Here is a 22,371-nt window from a genome sequence, read left to right as displayed (position 1 = left end):
TTATTTACCGGAACGATATCTCTATTAGCATTATAATTATTATTGTTATAATTATTATAATTACCTTGTCCTTGTCCTATTCCTAACGCCCTTTGTCCTTGACGTGGTGGAGCTTGGTTGTAATTGTTTGTTGGCCTAACATTTTGATTATTATACCCTGGAAGTGTAACTTGTTGATTATTTCTCCAACTGAATGAAGTTGGGATTTTGTCTCCAAGGGGCGTTAGGAATAGGATAGCTATTGATGGAGCAAACATTATCTGGTTGTGATGGTTGTTGCTCATAGGCGAGAGGACAATAGGAGTCGGGATGCTCAGGACTCAAACATAAATTACATGGAATAGAGTTGACATTCATGACAGGAGTAGGCTTTTGTTGAACAGAAATAGCTTCTACCATTTTAGTGAGAGATTCGACTAAAGTTTTAAGCTCAGGATTAGGTTTAATCTCAAACATACCGGCAGCCTTAACTGTTGAAGAAGAACTAGCAGAGCGGGGGATATCGTCACTACCTACCCCCCCCGCCCCTCCCAGTTATTATTACGCTTTGTTTGATCTTCTAAAAACCTATAAGCCTCTGAGGTTCCTTTACTGAGGAAGCTACCCCCATTCATTATATCAAGGACCTCTTTGTGATGGTATAAAAGCCCCTTGAAAAAGGCACGAACTAACGTGTCTTTCGCAAGGTTATGGTGTGGACACTCTATAAGAAGATCAGTTAAATAATTCCAAGCCTCTGAAAAGGATTCATGAGGATTATGGCGGAAAAAATGAATCTTGTAAAGCATTTCATCTGTCTTCAGTGGTGGGTAAAATTGTTCCATAAACAATTGAACAAGTTTGGACTATGAGTTCACAGAATTAGGCGCTTGGGCAGTTAACCAAGACGCTGCCTTATTGGCTAGGGTGAAAGAAAACACCCTCAGTTTAATTTGTTCCATGCCTACCGTAAGATGATGGAATGTGGTAAGAACTTGTTCAATCCTACGCATATGCCGATAAGGCTTCTCATGCTCTAACCCATGAAAAACTGGTAACAAATTAAATACATTCGGGGGGATTCGGAAATCCCCCACTGGGTCTGCAAGAACGATGCAAGATTTCGGGCAATCGTTCAGGGCTTTATAAAAGTCAAAGGGAGGAGTCTCTCTTTCTTCAGCCATTATTTCAGGTGTAGTGTGTGGTATACTAGATAGGTGTGTGTGTTGACGTTCACGATAGATTACGTTAGTCATTTTTTCCCTACCTGGCCTTAATGAAAATGCGACAACAGTCAAAACAACCCTGATATGCTAGAATAAATCCTCTAACATGAGAGGTGAGGAGTGGAAGAAGGAGTACCTGAATGTCTCCTTGCTACGCGTTTTAATAGCGTCTTGTATACGCGATTTCAGTGTAGTCAAGCAGATAGCAACACTAAATAACTTGAAAAAAAATGAAAGTTTGAACTAACCTGTGAAATCAAGCTTATGTAGAAAAGGGCACGGGGTGCGCTCGGAATTTGCCTAACAAGGGCGCGGGTCGCGCTCTTGCCTGACTCAAAGTCCAGGCACTTTAGCGCAGGGAGCGCTTCAAATTTGCCTAACAAGGGCGCGGGGCGTGCTCTTGCCTTGGACGATGTCCAGGCACTTTGTCGTGGGGCGCACATCAGAAATAGGCTAATGAGGCACGGGGCGCGCTCAGTGTATTTCTGCGAAAAAAAATCAGTTTCTGAAGCAAACAACCACAGTTAGCACCAAACAAGGGTGCGTGGGTGGATTTAATGGGATTTTGGTAGGATTAACACTACTAAAGGAATTGAATCTAAACAAAACGAAGACGGCAGCGACGCCATTTGATAAACGTAAAAAGTATATTTTTACCTAGACTTAACTAATTAAACTTAAGAATAAGTAAAACTAAATTAAATTTACTTTATTGTATCAAAGTTCTACTCTCGTTATCAATGCAATATTTGGAGTAGAGAATTCTTTCCACTCCTAGTTCGTTTAAACGTGATATTTCCTAGTTCATTAATTCTAACAAAACGATGAGAGTAATGGATTTGAAATTTAACTAAGATGGTGAATTAATTAATCAAGATGTTATAAATCAAACTATGACAATTCAATACTAAGATGACAATATGAGAAGGAATTAGGGGAATTTGATTCCACCTTGATTCGACTTAATAAACTAGCATAGAATTCGTTGTAATCCTAATCTTTACGTTTTTACGCAAAGATTGGGTATTTCTAATCCCTAATTATTCATGGTAATCTCTACCAACTAATAATTAATATGTGAAGCAATTAAACTCATTCTCATGGTGAACTAATTACTTTCTAAAGTAGAATAGATTATCACAACTATATCTACACTAACACAATCAAGTCTTCATCAAGGCTTCCTCAAACCTCTCTAATGGAGGTTTAGCCTTGAGTCATCAAACTATCATTTATAAAATAAGAACAGTAAGAACAAAACATTATTGAAAGAAAAATAATTGATTTATTAAACTAATTGAAAAAGTCTAAGAATTCAAATTGTATTCAAAACTAAGTTTATGAATAACTAACTAATTAAATGGAATCAAAACTAAGTTATAAACTAAGTACTGAATTATAAAACTAAGTTACTTAAGAGTTAAGTCTTAGTCCTCTTTATATAAGAGAGGATAGGTCTAACAATTTCGTGCATGGGCTTTGGAGCCATGTTTTGGGCCGGAAAATCGAGCCCAAAACCTTATTACTTTAGTCTACAAAGTGGTTTTCAGCTAGAAATTACTTCAATAGCTTTTTCGTCCACTTTTGCTCCTCTGATTGGGTCAAAGCTTGGACTATTAGAAAGCTCGTTCCGAGCCGGTCGTTTTGACATATGGTAGGTCCAATTCCGAAGTTTGAGTCCAAATATACGGCCTGCGGAAGTTCTGTTGACTTTTGTGCACTATTTCTGCCCGCGTTGACTTTGACTCTTTAGCTTTGACCGGCCTTTAAAAAGGTTTTTTCTCCTTGAATCTTGGTCTTTAATCATAGAACTTCTTGGTAACCAACTTTTGCTCTTTTATCTAGTAAAAGGGACGCATTTCTTCACATATTCGACTCCAATGCCTGAAATATACAAGAACACAATAACAGTACTAACTCTTATTTATTAATTATATAATTGGTCTAAAAGTAATATTGTTAAAGGGTTAAAACTACAGTTTTTGGCTGTTATCATGTTCCAAATGGGTTGTATCATGTAACCATGAGATTGAAACAGATTTGTGATTGTAAGTCTATGGAATAGATCCCAGACTATTTCCACTGTAAAATCCGTGACCCTGGGAATATGTGCAAGATTTGCAAGTGCTTTGAGAGGATATGCCATGGGAATGATAGTTGAGTTGAGGTAATCGATGGTTGGTTGATTTGTAGTTGGGGGCTAGTTGTGGTGGTGGTGAGAGTGGTGTGTAGAAAGTTTGTTCACCCTGGTAGAATTGTGGAATTGGTGTAGATGGTGTAGATGTACCATATGGATTCTGATGAAATTTTCTTTTCTTTGGTGGTTTTGGGTAAGAAAGTATTCCTTTTGCCTTTGATTTGCGACTTGCTCTTGGTTTTGAAGAAGATGGGTTGTTGGTGATGATATTGGGGAGAGAGGAATGAGGTGGAATTGGGAGTAGTTTATTTCTTTTTGCTATTGTTTTGTCAGTTTGGTTAGATGGGTGAATGAGTTGTTTGTTTATTGGGCTTTTGAATTTCTTCTTTGATTTGTTTGGGCCCGACTTGCCTAAGAGGGCGGATAGTGGCAGTTCAGGAGCTTGCTCCACATAGGATCCAGAGAAGGATTGCGTGATATTTTCAAATAGTGCTACATGTCCCTCACATGGGATGGGTTCCATGCACTGGTTGGAGAATTATCGCCGTTCCACTGGAAATCCCAATATTGTGACTATATTCCTCTTCTGCAAGAAGATTGATGGTTGTTGAAGTCGGATTCAGTGGTGGAGCATCAAGCAACATGATAGTTTGTGATATTGTCCATACACTCTGAGATTTTGTTCGACATTTGTAGATATTATGTCCAAATCGGAAGCATGAGTGACAATAGGTTAATGGAACACCTACAATTAACGAATTACATTAATAACTAAGCTTCACCATCAACAATAAGCAAGCAACCCCAATCCCATATAACTCTTGGTTTTGATTGTTCTATATCAGTACTGCAGGCACTGGATGTTGAGGAAATATATAATAGATCGCCATGGTGAGCTAGAATAGGTATAGAGGGGCAGTAATGCAGTATAAAGTCTAAACTCAGTTCTATACCACAAACTTACGGCCATATAGATTAGACTACAGGGGTGTCAGAACACTAACCTGAACAAAGTATCTCAGACTCCTTTAGAGTTATCCAAAATTATATTAAATGGAGATTAAATCCGTCCATGGTACTTCCCTCATTTAATTGCTTCTATCAGGTCATTGATTCCATAATTTGAGAAGTTGGAGTTTATATACACATAGAGGGTGTAATAGGGCAGTAGACTGGAAAATGTGTATGTGACCTTTAGTCCTAACTCCTAAGACATTAACTAACTAGGAACCCAGTCCTGCTTATGGACCATTTTCCTGATAGGCTTATTAGTTTTGGGCATATGATCTTCATAATCTGTGTTTAGAGGGATACATTTTTCTGATAGGCCCATTTTCCTGATAAGATTATTAGTTTTGGGCATATGATCTTCATAATCTGCGTTTAGGGATACATTACTCCCTTTTGTTGATGAACCTTTTAGCTAGCTTGCTTTCTTGTACAAGTGGAGTATATTTTGTTGGTGCCTATTTCAATTTGTGTCTGTTGGAGTATCCAATCAATGATTACTTAATATACTCTTACTCAATCGCATATGTTTAGGGCTGTATAAAAGCAGTAATGCTACACTGACCCACTTTGAGACGGGCTTAACAGAAATGGGCCCTAATCCGCTCCTAATTTTGAGACGGGCCTAACAGAAATGGCCCTAATCCGCTCCTGTTTGGCCCAAATGGTGTAGTGCAAAAATATATCCAATTATATACTGTTACTATTCTAATATGCACATATTAATTCCGATTACAATACATAACTAGAACCATGCAAGAAGAAGTTTTCCAGTCTAAATGATTTCTGATTAGGAAGGTTTGAAAATAGTAATAGGGGAGAGTTCCTTCTATAAATCAAACTACATAAATATTCCGCATTCTTCATTAATACAGTGTTGTAAGACCCAAAGTGAGTAAATAACTTTGCTTTCTTAAATTTTATGATTTTCACAATGAGGTATCTTCAATCCTCCGCGCTTGTCTTTCTTTCTGTCGTTATGGTTCTTAGTGTGATGAGTGCCGAGTCATGGGTGGTTCCTACCAAACAACTTGATCAAACAGTTATAAAGACTATCACTGTTGGCAGTAATGGTGACTACAGCACGATACAATCGGCGATTGATAGCGTTTCTTCTAACAATGATAATTGGATACGTGTGTACGTCAAGGGCGGAGACTATAGGTACTAATTTTATATACTTTCTGAACACACATACATATTAGAAGCGGGGACAGGTGTAAATTTGGTTGTACTCATGCAGTCATGCTTCCACCAGTAAACATGCACAATGAGTTAAAAGGCTGATTATTGGTGAAGATGATATCCCCGTGATGATGATAATCCTCGCAACATATCTACCACATATACATTCAAGTATTTCATACTCATTGGATGTATAATGCTACCTTAGTTAAGCATATTATTTCGTGTCTCATGCATGCCGACTTGCTCCTATATTAATTCATTTAGATATACAATGCCACTTTAGTTAAGCTTAATTATTGTTCTTCTGATTTCGTATCAAAAATATTTGGTTACTTCTGTGCTAAAAGAGAATATTGCCTGTAGAGGGAAGGTTGTGATTCCACAGGATAAGCCTTATATTATTCTTGAAGGTGATGAGAGTGCAACCACGACAATCCTTTGGAATGACTATGACGATATTGAGAAGCCTACTTTTGCAGTGTTGGCTGACAATTTTGTTGCTAAAAGCGTTAGTTTCAAGGTAAACGCCGCAATTTATTTCGTTGGAAGTAAGATGAGAGGTACGGTGAATAAAGAAATTATACCTAAAAGAAGCCCTTTCTGCTGGTGCTTTTCCATGTGTTAAATATTTGTAACTTCATTGGTATATATGTCAAACAGAACACTGCATACAATGAGAATCCTAGACATTTAAAAGCTGTGGCAGCTCTTATAGCAGGGGATAAGTCTGCATTCTATAAATGTAGCTTCTATGGAGTGCAGGACACCTTATAAGATAGCAAGGCCGCCATTATTTTAGGTCTTGCTATATTGAAGGAACTGTTGATTTCATCTTTGGCAATGGTCAGTCAATTTACGAGGTTTGTAATTCCTTCATTAGTGGTAGATATAATTTTATATGTCCAGAAGAATTACAAGGAATGTAGTGTAAGGATAACCATCAAAGATGTTCCTGAAATAATATTTTGATTTTCTTCACGCTTAAGTGGGGAGGTTAAGAATCTTGCCTACATATGCTAATTGAACCTTTTAACTTTTCATTCATATGCAGAGCTGTTCAATACATGTTACTGGAGAAGTTCTAGGCCCTGGTTTTGTAGGATTCATAACGGCTCAAACTAGAAGCAGCCCAAAAGAGAACACTGGGTTTGTATTTAAGAGTTGCAGAGTGTTTGGATGTGGTGTGACCTTTCTAGGAAGGGCGTGGGGACGTTACTCAAGGGTGATGTTTTACCAATCAGATATATCAAACGTTGTGGTTCCCCTAGGATGGGATGCTTGGAACTTCACAGGCAATGAGTACGAATTTCTATCCATCTAATTGAACCTTTAACTTTTAGAAAAAAAAATTTCATTCTATTTAGGTCTTAAAGTGATTTGTTTGATAATATGTATGTTAAAATCAGGGCGACATACTTTACGCAGAGCATGAGTGCAGTGGAAGTGGATCGAACAGATCAAAGAGAGTGTCATGGATAAAAGAACTCAGCGACAAAGATACAGCACAACTGGCTGATATAAGTTTCATTGACCAAGAAGGCTGGCTTATATACCAACCTTAGCTCTTCTCCTAATAAAAACCGTACACCCTAAACAGGCAACCTTAATTTAGATTTCCTGTTATTTTTGTCTCATATATAGTTACTGACAGAAATCATTCTAGTCGACTGAAAGCAATGTTTTGAAAACTGAACCGGTGATCGAACCGATTTTTTGTTAAAATGGTTCAACCATGGTTCGACTCGGTCAGACCGATTGATATTTATTTAGCAAATTTTTTAATAATTACAATAATAAAATGAATAAATACATGTTTTAATTCAATATTAATTGGTATTATATATCAAAATGAATTTCTTATACGAGAAACACATAGTAACATGTTGGTTTGGAGTTTGGACTATCTTGTTTAGGTGCTAGGTTCAACTCCCCACATTAGTAAGGGCGATCCAGTTTAGAGCTGAACCGATTCAACCACGATTTAAGCTTAGACCGAGAGTCCAACCAAAAACTCAAGTTTTAACTGACCCGAATCGAAAATTTACCAGTTCCCATCGGACCACGGTTCAACCACTGGTCCGGTCCAATTTTCTAAACACTGACTGAAAGTGACTAACTCGTGGAACACACAATTCAATATTATACTTTCCTGCTATACCAAAACTTTTTTTTTTATCGGTAAACTGAAGCACATAACAAAAGATTGATTGAGCCAGTATCTACTTGGTGTTGGGCTTTATCCCTCACCATGAGAGTGTGAGGAAGAAGATGAGGAGTTTGATTTTTTGTCGATATTTCGGCAAAATAGAAATTTCGACTATGAAACTTTGTATACTATATATATATATTTTTCCGCTAACAACATATCTCATATATTAAAACGTCAAGGGTACAATACTACTGTCTAGTAGGTATTGTGGTAGCAGACTCATTTCCTGGCCATGATATGCCCATTGACCCAGCTCATGAGCCTCTCCATTATACCTCCTATTAATCCAACTAAATTTACAAAAGTTAAGAGACCTGCATAAATCTTCTATCAACAACTTAATAGGTTCTAGTTTCCAACTATGAGAGTTATGCTCTAAAGGAGATACAACATTTTGAATTACTAACAAACTATCTCCCTCAAACAAAATGGAGTTCTCTCCTGTACTTCGAGCCAGCTTCGCCGCCACCTCCAAGGCCACCATCTCAGCCTCCTCCGCATCTATTACTCTGAACCTTCTGATCGCTGCTCCTTTTAGGGTGCCTTCGTTATCCCAAGCCAGAGCTCCAATTGCCGCATCTCCTGTCCCTGAATATCTCCAAAGGCTTCGAGACATCTTATCTATTGGGCTACTGTTCTTCTGAGCAGACCCTCTCTGTTGCTGGCTATGCCTTCGAACTTTGCCTTGTTCCTTGTATCCCATATGCCTTGTAGTATAAGGAGAGCCAAACTTCCTTTTTCAGTAATTCTTGGATCTGCCTCCTTAGTCCACTGTACGAGAAGGTCAACCCAATCTCTTATTGTGTAGTCTCCCAGCTCATCTAGTTTCCCCTCTAAGTTTGAGGCAAACCAAACTGACTTAGACCATTCACACTTGAAGAAAATACGTATAGGGTCCTCTTGCTCCATCCAGCACAGAGGACAAGAGAACTCTCCTTTAATCCCTCTTCTCCTTAGCAAATCCCCCGTAGGAAGGATTCCCATGTACAACTTCCATAGGAACAAAAGTATGTTGGCTAGGACTGAATCTTTCCATATACCTTTGATGGTATTAATGTTGAAAGAGGAAGAATGTTCCATGCCACCATTCCCTACCATTCTTTGATAGGCAGATTTGACAAATAAAAAACCATTTATGGTATCCATCCATCTAATAGTATATTTCCCAGCAAACAAAGGTCTAATCATGACTTGCTTTATAAGATTTCCAATAGTAGATGGGAATAGGTGGTCAATCCTATTTGTGTCTCATCCACTACCATCAGCCAAAATAATATCCTTAACTTTGAGAGTTTGAAGGTCATGTCTCAAAGGAAGGAGATCATAAATATGGATAGGTTGATTGTTAAGACTGAGCCAAAGATAGCTCATGACCAGCACATCCTCACCCTTACCAATGCCTAGATACATCCCTCCAGGACTTTCTGACCAACTTTATGGACCCCTTTCCAAAACCAAGAGGCATATGGAGGAGGGTTCTTTTTAACATCAAACCAGTTCCTACCATATATGGCCCTGAAAGTTCTTGCCCATATAGACTTTTTTATCTGTGAGAGCTTTCCAAGAAAGCTTAGCTAGCATAGCTTGATTCATATCTTGTGATTTTCTTAAGCATAAGCCACCACTAGCTTTAGGTTTGCATATGTTATCTCACCCAATGGTGTGGATACTTTTGCTATCTTCTATGCCATGCCACTAGAAGTTCCTACATGCCTTATCAATCTTCTCACAAGTGGAACTTGGGAGGAGATAAGTAGACATAGCAAAGAGAGGGGTTGTTTGAACAACTACTTGAATCAGAGTAGTTCTGCCAGCAAGGGACAAAACTTTAGCCTTCCAACCTTTAATCTTTCCATGGACTTTATCCACCAGATAATCAAAATCACCACTTTTTTTCCTAGATAAAACTATAGGTCCTCCTAAATATTTCTCATGATAGTAAAAAAACCTCATTTTCCAAAACTTTTTTAAAATCTTTTTATATCTACTATGTGCATTTTTACTACAAAAAATACTAGACTTATCATAATTAATCATTTGACCAAAGATATCACAGTAATCATCTAAAACCTTTTTCAACTTACCACTTTCTACTAAATCAGCTTTTGTAAACAGAATCAGATCATCAGCATAAAGTAAATGAGTAATAGATGGTGCATCCCTTCTAATCTTGATACCATGCAAGTCCTTAGAGTGTTCCGCAAATGCTATCATCCTAGATAAGGCTTTAGAGACAAGAATAAACAAGTAAGGGGAGAGAGGATCTCCCTGTCTGAGGCCTCTACTAGAAATTACAGACTCTAAGGGGGCACCATTAAGCAAAACTTTAAAAAAAACAGTAATAAACATTGAGAGATAAGCAATCTCCATTTTTCATTAAACCCTAATTTTTGAAAAATTTTATCAATAAAGGACCATTCCACCCTGTCATAAGCTTTTAACATATCCATCTTTAACGCAACAAACCCTTTTTTAGTTTTCATCTTTTTCATCGTGTTAAAAATCTCACAAGCTAAACCTATATTATCTCCTATACTTCTACCTTTAATAAAAGCCCTTTAAAAATGAGAAACTATCTTATTAATATGAGCCTTTAACCTTATTGCAAGGATCTTAGATATAATCTTGTAACAAAAATTCCATAAGCTTATAGGTCTAAACTTAGAAACATGGTCAGGATTGGAGATCTTAGGAATGAGAGTAAGGAAAGTTTCATTTAAACTAGGGTTCATCCTACTATTAGTAAAACAATCTTTAACACAAGCTTTTATACTATTTCCTACCACATCCCAACATTGTTGATAAAAGATCCCTTGGAACCCATCTAGTCTAGGTGATTTCAAAGCCCCGAGTTTTTTAACAACATGCCAAATATCATCATCAGAGGGACAAGCAGTAAGGATCTAATTCTCCCTATCCGTAATGCAAGGTTTAAACAAATCTAAAATATTATCATTATCTATAGGATGCACAGAATCAAAAATATTATCAAAATAAGAGTTAACAGCAGCTCCTACATTGTTCATACCTTCTTGCCAGATACCATTATCATCCTTAATTTTATCAATATTATTCTTTCTCCTTCTATAAATAGTAGGCAGGTGAAAAAACTTAATGTTCCTACCATCTTCTTTAATCCAGTGTTAACTAGACTTCTGTTTCCAAAAAGCTTCTTCTTTTTCATACCAATCAAACAACACCCTTTTTAACATCTTAGCTTTTTCATGATTATTAGGATTAAAAGGATTTTGAAGCACTCTATCTAGTTCTTTTTGGGTTTGTTTGATATTAGAGAAAATATTCCCAAAAACTTTCTTATTCCAAATCTTAAGGCTATGGGCAGTCTTTTTTAACTTATCAATCACATTCCAATTAGGTAAGTCATGAGTTATAGAGTTCCAAGCTTTATCTATTTCAGGTTTACAAGAGGCATCTTTCAGCCACATATTATAGAATCTAAAAGGTCTATCCGTAAGGTCTTCAGAAACTTTAAGATTTATCATCAAGGATAAGTGATCAGAAGTAGCATTAACTATATTTTTAACAAGCATATTTGGGAAAAGAGCAATCCAATCATGTGAAGCCAGAGCACGATCAAGTTTTTCTAAGATGTTATCTTTTATCCCCCTATTATTATTCCAAGTGAACTTTGGGCCTTTATAGCCCAAGTCCACTAAACCAAGATCATCAATCACAGAGTTAAAATCAGCCATGCATATAGAGAAATTCGACCTCCCCCCAATTTTCTCATCTAAAGTTCTAATAGCATTAAAGTCTCCAAAAACCAACCAAGACCCAGGTATATAAGGGGCACATTCTCTTAACTATGTCCAAAATCTATGCCTCATATTAGCATTTGGTTCCCCATGGACAAAAGTAAAATACCAGGGATCAATACTATGATAATTAATAAGTTTATCTAAAATTTGGTTAGCCGTAGCTCCTAGTACTTCCAGGTTAACTCCAGCCTTCCATAAGATAGCCAGCCCTCCACGAAGTCCCGCAGCAGGAACACAAAACACATGATCATACTTAAGCACTTTACCTAACTTACTTATCCTATCATCCTTCACTTTTGTTTCAGACAAACATATAATATCCGGTTGGTGTTGACGGACTAGATCCTTTATATTTTGAACTGCCGTGGAGGAACCCATTCCCCGGCAATTCCAGACGTGAATCATTTCTAACGAGGCAGCTGTTTAGGGACAGCCACCACGAACCCTGGAGGGGGACCACACAGACCTCCACTGCTACCAGACTTAGCACTGACACTCATACTCTTATATCCACAATACCCACTATTAGAGCCCCTTGGGTCTTTTACACTGTTACCTTTGCTTTGTTGCTTGAACTTGAGTTGACAACAGCACTTCACAGACGAACCATCTATGGTCAGAGGCAGAGGTTGAGAGATAATATCCTCATAATTATAACCTGTCCTATCTTGATTGCTTTGAACCAAATCCACTGGCACATTCCCAACCGACACCTCCTCATGGTGGTCACCATTATACACCACCATATTTTGTTCAGAATCTTCAAAAGGTTCTTCTTCATCAGAGAACGCATCCGATGGTATCTCCTCTTCAGGAATATCAGGACCTGAGATTTCCGATGGTACACTAGAGTCCATAGAATGATTTGAGAAAGATGGCTCACTTGACTCCATAGTATCACTAGACACCGAGATAATAGGGGCATCCTTCGGGATCAGCAAGTGCCCTAAACCTTTAGCTCGCAAATCATCTGCATCCCTTTTAGCCTTCTTCGATTTCTTTTCACCCTTTCTTATACTCTTTCTTTCCCAATCGTCGTTATCCATATCTACTTCTTCTGTTCCCGAACTTGTACGCAACTTCCTCTTAGAACCCACACAAACCCCTTGTAACTTCCTATTACCAATTTCTACTCCACTCTTTCTCAAACCCCAAAAAGCCAGTGCCTTATACCCCCTTCCACGTGTAGGAAGACCAATGAACCGAAAGCTAGGATAAGCTGGACTAGAGGGAGATAGGGTTTAACAGACCCATCTGTATCGATATTCTCAATAAAAGGAATAAAATCCTTGGAAATCAAAGGAAACAGAAGCCTGGGATTCTCTACCACAAGATTATTCCTTATTCCCAAAAAAGAACCCCTAGAAGCTATCGAATCTACCTCACTAGGTTCACTGCCCAAAGCCAACGCATCCTTTAACTCTCCAGAGACAGTTGTGTTAGATTGGGGCCGACATCCTCCATCCATCCCAGCTGCCACCACCAAGTCCAAGCCCATCTCTGTACTAAGCTTATTCCCCCACACAACTAGAGCCCGATCTTGTAAAACAGTTTCATGCGTGGGCCTAGCATTTGTACCTTGGTTCCCTTGGGTTTGAACTTGAAAGTCGGACATACGGCCCAGACCACCTTGCCGATCCAGCTCCATGTCTTTAGGGCCCAAAGGATATTCAAACCGAACTAGGTTACCATGCATAAGCTCTCCACCAGGCCCAACGCAACCACATACACTATTAGCCACACTACTTGAGCCCACTAGTGCTTGCTCAGGTCCAAAAGACACAGAACCCGAGCTCCTACTCATAGCCGCTATGTTTCCAACTGTTCCACCATCACCAACCTTTTCAACAGACCTAAAACCAACCACACCCGTTGTAACTGACGAAAGGAGGTCCTCAGCAATCCCTGTTCCAACAGTACTAAAAACTTTATCCCTAGACACATGTCTATTCCTTGGGGGTGTAGCCAAGATTCCCCCACCAGACCAATTCCTACTATTCTGTGCAGCTTTATCCCTGGGCGGAATTTGATCAAATCTTAATTTCTGAGGTGTACCCGAGAAGGTTACCGATGTAGGATTTGGATTCACCACTTGATTAAAGAAAATAGTAGCCTTCATCATAAAGGAGAAATTGTGTTTAACATCTCGAGGGGAACTCCCACACCTCAGCATACTAGATCGATACTTCTCTTTTTGTTGACAAAAGTATACATCATGGCCAATCCTCCCACAGAAATAACAGAAGATGTCTAATTTCTCATACTTGAAAGTCTTCTCCTTCTTCTATTATCATATCTAGTCCTTTTAAAAGTCTTTCCTTTATATCCAACTTTATCCGGATTCTAGCCACCAGGACTTTGAACTCAGCGGAGCATGTCAAGTCTGTGGATTTCACCTTACCCAAACTTTGTCCCACACTTTCTACATTCTCCTCATTTAATCGGTCAGCTGGGATCCCATAGATTTGCACCCAAAACTTAACAAAATCGAAAGCTGGATTTGTTTCCAATTCTTCTGATCTCACCCATTTTTTCAGAGCAATAACAAACCTCTGGACTAGCCAAGGTCCATTCTTTTTTACATGATTATACTCCCCCAGATCTTCGAATTGGAACTTATAGAAGCCCCGAGTGAGCAGTTCCACTTTCTTTTTTTTTGTTCTGGTTTGCCAGCACCAGTGTAGCTCTTCTGCTACCACCTGAACGTCCACCGACCTTTCTCCAAATAATTTTCCCACTAAAATATTAGAACCTTCATCGGCATCCACCGGATTTTTTCGTTTAATATCAACTATCCTCTTCTCTTTGGAGCAGAAGAGTTGTTGCATTTCTTCTTGAAGCTATTCAATCTTGGATAATGAGTTTGGTTCAGAGGTTTCACCTCTAACAAGAACCCTTGCATAGTTTGCCATACCATTCCAACCGGAAGCACCCCACCGTTAAAGGAGAATGAGAGGGCTAAGGAGAGAAATACTTAAGGAACCCTCAGACTGGTTTCCTTGAAAGCAGCAAGATCTTTAAGAAAATAAACTAGAAAAGGAGCACAGAACCTGAGAAACTCTAATTAAGAAACAACTAGATCACAGAAAGCAAGATGCCAGTAAACTCTTAGAAGAATAAGGTTTTGAATTTGGTATTGAATCAAGATTCAAACTTGAAATTCAAAACTTTAGGGGGGAAGAAGAGAAGAGCTGCTTTTGGCCGCAGTATAGCCGTTCAAATAAGTGCCTATTTGTATACTATATAAACAACATTGTTTAGGGTTGAAAGAAAAAGAGAGAGAAACCCAATTTTGAGAGGCAAACCAAAATTGAGAGTAAACATTTACAAAGAGACATATCTTGTAAAGAGAAAGAGAGATCTAGTAAGAGTGAGAGACTTGAGGAGTAATTGTAATCTTTCTTCCTCATACTTATTAAAGGATTGATTCTTTGTGGATGTAGGCACAAATTAAGCCTAACTACGTATATCTTGTGTTGTGGTTTGTTTTGCTAGTTTGCTTTATTCATTGCTTGATAGTAATGGTGGTTGTCTAAATAGACTTAGGTTATGGTTGTTGTTATCCATAAACTAGGTTTGTAGTTTTGGTTGGTTGTAGAGTTGGGTTAGATTTGTGAATTGGAGTAGGGAGGATTCGTCTACAAGCTATTCTTGAAGGGATTGAAAGGTATAATATCCCCAACACTTGGTATATTTTACTTGCGTCGTGCAGACTGAAGCACACAACAAAGATATCGTCAACATAGAAAATTATTCTTTTGGAGCAGTTACAAAATAATTATTTGAAAAATTTGATTGTGCATACGTGATTTTAAAGTCTAAACAACTTTTTTGCTACCTCCTGATACTTTTCCCTTGGATATTGTATTTCCAAGAGTCCGAATTTGTGGACAGACTTGTCCCAAACAATACATTTCTATTGGTTAAATCCATTTTCGGTCAGTTTAACAGTTTTTTTGGGCAACCACTCCACCAATCATAAGTTGAGGTCTTGTGGACAGCAAACAGTTGTCTGTCCACAAACTTTTTCTGTATTTCCAATCTGCTTAAAAATTAACTTCATTGGTGATTGGTTTCACAAGGCCCACGCAAAGATCACCAATTAAATTGTTTATTTTTTGTGCAAGTCTATCAAGAATAAAATTAAAGGGCAGTGATTGACGTTGGAAGGAAGGTGCATTGATCAAAGTCGTCGCTGATCTATCAATTGTTGAGACTTGAGAGCTCATAACACCAATAATGCAGAGTGTAAAAAAATGGGAAATGTGTCTGGCCTCTCCATGAGTTGGGAAACGTCAAGATAATTTCACCATAGAGGTCTCGACCCAATTTTGTGAATATATCATCCAGTCGAGCCACGTTTCGCCGTTTATTCTTATGCAAGAACAACATATATTTTGAGTTTCTTGTGTGTGAATAACACCTTAGTTGATTTCTAGCTAATTTGACAGCTCTTCCAATAGAACAAATATGCGAACCGTGCTAGGTATTGATTTTTTTCAAATCTTTAAACCTATCGCTCTAACATCTTTAAAAAACAATATAAAAACATTGATTATAATTTCAGTGACGTGAATGAGGTTTTCTAAATTATTTTAAATAATATAATAGCTAATTCTAATTTCAATTAGGTGAGAGAGTTTGGAGGCTGATTAGAATAATTAAAGGGGGTGTTTCTAAATTGTAAAACATGAGAAATTAGAAATAACCTATTCGGTTGAGAAGTGTCATTAGAAATAACCTGGGCTATCATCCAATAGAAAAACTAAACTTTTGTCAAATTGCTAAGTCCTTCCCATTTGGAAGGTGCGTATGACATGGAGAACAGGAGCATACGAAAGTCCTTTGTATTGTCAAACGTTTGCCTCACAAAACCCAGTCCTAAGGTCCTAACAATCCCTACAAAACAGGAACCAACCACCTAAATATGGCCTTCAACCTCAACTCCACAACATTCAATTGTAACCTCCAGATAACCTGGACGGTAATTCCAAGAAATGTATAACCACCAAACAACCTTTGGTCTACAAGCCTTCAATTCTCATAAGAGACTTCCTTCAAACTCTCGGGCGTTTCTTGTCATCGTTGTCAGCGATATTTTACAAACATGCAAACGTCCATTCATGTTGGCTTCTTGGTGATCCTTGTGTCCTCGGTATTTGTTTCCAACGTCGCCCATGGGTCGTCTGCTGATACTGTTATTGATTCTTCCTTATTAACGGAAAGAATTGCAGCTAATCGTACCATAAAGGTTGATATAAATGGTGACGGGGAATTTACATCTATTCAAGATGCTATTGATTCTGTTCCAGATGGAAATTCTGAATGGATCATCATCCATGTTAGAAAAGGAACTTACAGGTACTTAGTATGTGCATTTTTGTTGAAAGTTTTGTGTTTATTATTTGCCGCCATTGGTGAAACTTTTTAGCAATGCACCAAGTTTCCATACTATAAAGATATGATAGTGTACATTATAATTTCCAACTTTGATGTCAGTTAATAATTTTCAACGTTAACGTCAGCTAATCATTTTCAAGAAAATTGGCATAATCTTTGGACAAGATTAAAAGTTGTTTCTTTGGATCTTGCCTGGTTTCTGGAAGAGAATATAGGCCGGAATCATATAAATGTTATTTAGATTTTAGAGGCGTCTGAGTTTTGCTATTTGTTGGCAGAGGCATATACTTTATTTAAGTTGCGGCATAGGCCATGCTTAGCATATATTTACAAAATTTGGCATGAAGTATAAAAATTAAACATTAAGGTATGTGTGTCAATTGAATACTCCCTGCAAAATTGAAATGTGAAATGAGGGTAGAATGTCAATAAATATTGAAGCTAAGAGAGAAGAAGAAGAAGAAGAGGGAAAAATATGATGGAGGAAGAAAGAAAGATGCACCACATTATCATACACTGAAATTAAACACTTGATTTGTGAGATCTCGTCGCTGCTTAATAGTACATGTTTGTTTATTTAAAAATTATTTGTACATGTAGGGAAAAGATTCACATACCAACGAATAAGCCATATATATTCATGAGAGGAAATGGAAGGGGAAGAACACGCGTTGTATGGGACCATAGTTCTTTTGACAATACTGATTCTGCTACTCTTAGGGTTGAAGGTGCTAATTTCGTTGCCTTCGGAATCAGCTTCAAGGTACGGCATGCTTGTGATACACTCCAAAATTTTCTTTTGTGATTTTGTTACACTCATCAAATGATGGTCTCAACTGTCAACATCCAGTTGGTATACATATATATATGTTACCCCAATACCAAGTCGTAAATTTGAATTTGAGTCCTATAACTTTCAAGATTCTAGGATAGTAGAATAGATGGCCTAAAAAAAAAGGTTTATTGTTATACAATATAACTGGCCAATTTATTTGCGAAGTACATTTTAACTCAAACAATTGATCACGCTTGTTTACAGAATGACGCAAATATAGGGCTTCCTTCATCAATACAAAACGAAAAACAATCAGTGGCAGCGTTAGTTGGAGCAGACAAAGTTGCCTTCTACCATTGTGCATTCTACAGTGCTCATAACACTCTCTTTGATTACAAAGGAAGACATTATTATGATGATTGCTACATCCAGGGTTCCATTGATTTCATTTTTGGCCGGGCTCGATCCATTTTCCATGTAAGTTAATTAGAATCATTATGGACTATGAATGTTTAAGTAACATCTAACAACATTTGAGGCTAATTTATAGGATCTACAGAGGTGTGGGGATATCTCTTATTATTATAGAAGGATCAAGTTTTAACGGATGCATGTATTGAGTACAGTTAATCTTACACTATATTCTGATTTTGCTCCATCATGAAACTAGTCAGTAGTCACTTTATTTACTTCACCTGTGAACTTCCTTCGCTCATATGCGGAGTCTCTGTTGAAGGAAATGGGAATGGTTGTTCGAAACTGGACCATGATAGAACTTTCAGCCTCAAGGACCAGCTGGTTGGCAGTCCGCAAAATTAAGTGCTGATAAAAAATTAAGTGCTGTTCTTTGCTGATAAAAAAAAATACACAAACTTCGGACCTCTAAATTAAATTCTATCGCTTAGACGCTTCAGCAACGTCCTAAATTTATCATTGCTGAATCTAACTTATGCAGGACTGTGAGATATTTGTGGTTTCTGATGATCGAGTGGAGATTGGTGGATCCATCACAGCTCAAAACAGGCAAACTGCAGGCGAGGACAGTGGTTTTGTGTTTATTGAAGGAAGGGTTTATGGAATAGGTGGAGTGTACCTTGGCAGAGCCAAAGGAGCCTACTCAAGGGTCCTATTTGCCAAAACTTACCTCTCCAAGACTATTGTCCCTCATGGCTGGACTAACTGGAGCTACAACGGCACGACTAAGTAAGAAAATCCACCTTCCTAATTAAAGGCTAAATTCTATCATGTAAATAGATTTAGAGCAGATTAAAGTTACCGTGGTAAATCATTTTATAGCCAAATCAATCTAGCAGTAAGTACTGCATATTATTAGTAATTACTTTTTCTGCTCGTATCTACTGAAGGATTGCGCATTGTCAAGTCAGTGATTCCTTCTAGAGTTCTAGTGCCGTGCATCATTGGTTATCCCATTTACAAGCTTAATGAATAGTTTCGCAAACTAGTAACCTATATTGTTCTATGCGAGATAATATAGCTAACATCAACAAATATTGAAACTGCAGGAACATATATCACGCGGAGTACAAGTGCCATGGACCTGGTTCCATTCCCAATGATCGCGCTCCATGGGCTCTACAGTTGAGTGAAAAACAAGTTGCTCCGTTCATGTCAATAGATTTCATTGATGGGAAGGAGTGGTTGCCTGCTCACAGGCTTTTGGAGTTATAATCAAAGTTTCAGTAAAATGTTATGTATGAAATGCTCATGAATTGAAAGTCTTTATAGTTTATTTTGTTACATATGTTTTATTGGCATTCTAGCTTGTCATCGGTTTCTCTCAGCTCATTATGTCATTATGTATACTCAAGTTTAGTAAAAAGTTAATTTATATGGTGTAAATGAGCACAGCTTTCCTATGGAGATTTATATGTGATGAAGGGCTTTACATTATGAGCAGTTGGCACTCCACTCAATTGTTTGAAACCGAAGAATAGAAGGCAAAATATACTCTAGTATCGGTATGGTACAATACTACAATTACTGATACACTAATATACATATCAGTCCCATGTTCTGTATTTTTAGAAAACTATGGATAGAACTACTCATCCAAGAAACCCGGCTTGCACAGTTGCACGAGATTACATCTCTAGGACTCAAGAGTGACTATCGGCAGAGCAATTTCGATTGCTTTTGTTTTGAACGTTATTTTCAAGAAAATCCCCCTTCACCCGAATGCACACCTAAATAATAAAAGATGCAATATACAACAGCATGCCGATCTATGAGTGCCTTCAATGCAGGGGGCATTTCCAGTATAGAACCATGGACCAGTATTTAATATGCAGTAAAAAAGAACATAAGACTACTATTTAATAACAAAGTCCTTGTGTAAGAATAACCCAATAACAATAACAAAGTAAAAAAGAACCGTTCGCAGTTCTTCTATTTAATATGCAGTATCATGTGTAAGAGTGTTGAAACCATGTAACAACATAAGACTACTAATGACAGTCTCGAAGAAATTAGAACTAATAACAAAATCGAACCATCACTAGTTCTCTAAGTCGATAGTAACCATCAGTAAGCTGTAAACATGATGTAAAAGGTATTGAACGTCGAACAATTAAACTACAATCAAAAGAGTATGTGCCTAGTCAGCCATCTGTCAGGAGATTTCACTTGAAAGTCACACCTCAATCTAGCTACTTTCTATCCCAAATGATTTCAACTTGGAGATCACACCAAGGAAATCACCCACCCAAGACTTTGGTAGTTATCACAACAAACTCAACAAAGCAAAACCACTAGTTTATCATCACAATTCATAGCAACAATAAATATGGAAGTAAATAATGCAAAGAGACACAAAGATTTAAAGTGGTTCGGTAAATGTTATATACATCCACACAAGAGCCGAATTTCCTTTATAGTAAAAATTGGAGAGTTTACAAGAGGTAACAAGAATCAAGAATAAGAGGCCTCACTCAAACCCTAGCTCAATAGAGCTCCCACAATACCCCAAGAAATGAATCTCTCAAAGTTGTCTCAAAACCCTGTTCTATTTCATTTATATAGATACACATAGAAAAATGTGAGAAAATGGGCTTTGGGCCGAAATATCAAAAATCAATGAAAATTTCGGAAAGCATGAGCGCGGGTCACGCCTCGGCCAAGGCTAATTTGAGCTTGGGTCGCGCCCTCTTCTCCAAACTGAAAACTGAAGATAACAGGTCGGACATCGGAGCAAAGCTCGACGGTTCCACAAACCCAACAATCTCCCACTTGGAACCTTCGAGATTCTACATGCACATCACATCTCAATTGTAACAACTCAATCCAAATCCAATTTACTAATCAAACACTCGGCTCATCCAAGATGGTCTTCAAGCAAAAAGACCCGACGAAGTTGAACACTTCAACTTCATCTTCACAACACCCCTACTATGACATAGACATGTCTCCGTGGTACTCCATGAATAACACAATATCCGTTTCACCGCTTCCCAATGATGTTTGTCAAGGTTAGTCATAAACCTCCAAGCAACTCCCACTGCATGGGATATATCCGGTTACGTCCAAACCATGTACCATCACTTAGGGGCTTGCTGGAAACCATGTAAGCTCTTTCTCAACTTGCACACCATATTCTCTCTATCCTTCCGTAGGAAACCAACAGTTGTCACATATAAATCTCCTCAACATGGTCACAATGGAGGTGAGCAGTTTTCACATCTAACTGCTTAAGATTTAAACCTTCCGCTACAACAATACTAAACACTGACTGAAAAGTATTTGGGGAGAATATCATTGCCAAATATTTCTTGGAACCATCATGTTCCTCCTTGACTCGATACACCCATTTGCTCTGTAGAGTCATGTCCTTGGGTACTTTGGCCAACTCCCAAGTGACACTAAAGACGAGGGACTTCGTCTCATCATGCATAACAAACTCCCACTTGCTAGCATCACCAACCTCCAATGCCGCATCATAGCAATGAGGTTCACCATCATCAGTAAATAAATAGGTGGATGGAGGATACTTCATGCTCAGTACAGTTTGCCTGGATAACCTCCTTAGTGCACAAGATGGAGATGGACTTGGTGGCGTAGTCTCTTCACCCGAGTCACTACTATCATCATCTGACTGTGGAACTTCCACAACACCACAACTCATATAAAAGCCTTCCAACTCAACATACTCAGTGTCATTGTCTGTAACCGGCTCTACGGGCTATGCTTCTTTTCTGTCCTTGTACAAAACCATCTCACTGAACAAGGCATCTCTGCTTCGAATAATTTTCCGGTTTTGGTTATCCCAAAAATGATAACCAAGATCATCATCGCCATATCCAATGAAGGTATACTTGACATCAAGCTTACTCCTAGCTTGGTCACTAGTGTGCACATAGGACTCACACCCAAACACTCTCAAATGGGAAAGGTTCACATCCTTCCCACTCCACACGTCCTCTGGAATCCTGAAATCCAAAGGTACTGACGGTCCTCGGTTGATCAGGTAAGCTGCTGTGCTAACACTCTCTGCCCAGAATTGCTCAGGCAAGCCTGCTAGTGTATGCATACACCTAGCCCTATCTGTCAGTGTTCTAATCATCTGCTTTGCAACCCCATTCTCCTGAAGTGTCTCTCGCAAAGTCTTTTCCATCTTGATGCCACTGTTAGCACAATACTTCTCAAAACCTAAATCA

General features: G+C 38.2%; 4 protein-coding genes and 1 pseudogene across 4 annotated transcripts; 2 read left to right on the top strand and 3 right to left on the bottom strand.

Moving 5' to 3' along the window:
* Positions 1-5,329: 5,329 nt before the first annotated feature.
* LOC147516962 (putative pectinesterase 29) lies at positions 5,330-7,633 on the top strand (annotated as a pseudogene).
* Positions 7,634-8,368: 735 nt separating this feature from the next.
* Positions 8,369-8,845, bottom strand: LOC147516961 (uncharacterized). Its single transcript, XM_086593431.1, has one exon. It carries the CDS (start codon positions 8,843-8,845, stop codon positions 8,369-8,371), a length of 477 nt encoding a protein of 158 aa, XP_086449557.1.
* A 2,045-nt stretch (positions 8,846-10,890) lies between these two features.
* LOC147516960 (uncharacterized) lies at positions 10,891-11,460 on the bottom strand. Its single transcript, XM_086593430.1, has one exon. It carries the CDS (start codon positions 11,458-11,460, stop codon positions 10,891-10,893), a length of 570 nt encoding a protein of 189 aa, XP_086449556.1.
* A 2,324-nt stretch (positions 11,461-13,784) lies between these two features.
* On the bottom strand, positions 13,785-14,354 carry LOC147516959 (uncharacterized protein At4g02000-like). Its single transcript, XM_086593429.1, has one exon. It carries the CDS (start codon positions 14,352-14,354, stop codon positions 13,785-13,787), a length of 570 nt encoding a protein of 189 aa, XP_086449555.1.
* A 2,073-nt stretch (positions 14,355-16,427) lies between these two features.
* On the top strand, positions 16,428-19,582 carry LOC147516958 (Pectin lyase-like superfamily protein). Its single transcript, XM_086594639.1, has 5 exons — positions 16,428-16,887; positions 17,527-17,689; positions 17,966-18,178; positions 18,657-18,904; positions 19,225-19,582. Exons 1-5 carry the CDS (start codon positions 16,634-16,636, stop codon positions 19,388-19,390), a joined length of 1,044 nt encoding a protein of 347 aa, XP_086450765.1. The 5' UTR covers positions 16,428-16,633; the 3' UTR covers positions 19,391-19,582.
* The last annotated feature ends 2,789 nt before the right edge of the window (positions 19,583-22,371 follow it).

Source organism: Coptis chinensis, chromosome 2 (genome assembly GCF_015680905.1).
Source record: "Coptis chinensis isolate HL-2020 chromosome 2, ASM1568090v1, whole genome shotgun sequence".
NCBI lineage: Eukaryota > Viridiplantae > Streptophyta > Magnoliopsida > Ranunculales > Ranunculaceae > Coptis > Coptis chinensis.
Note: the sequence above shows the minus strand (reverse complement) of the source record. Positions and strands in the feature narration are given on the sequence as shown.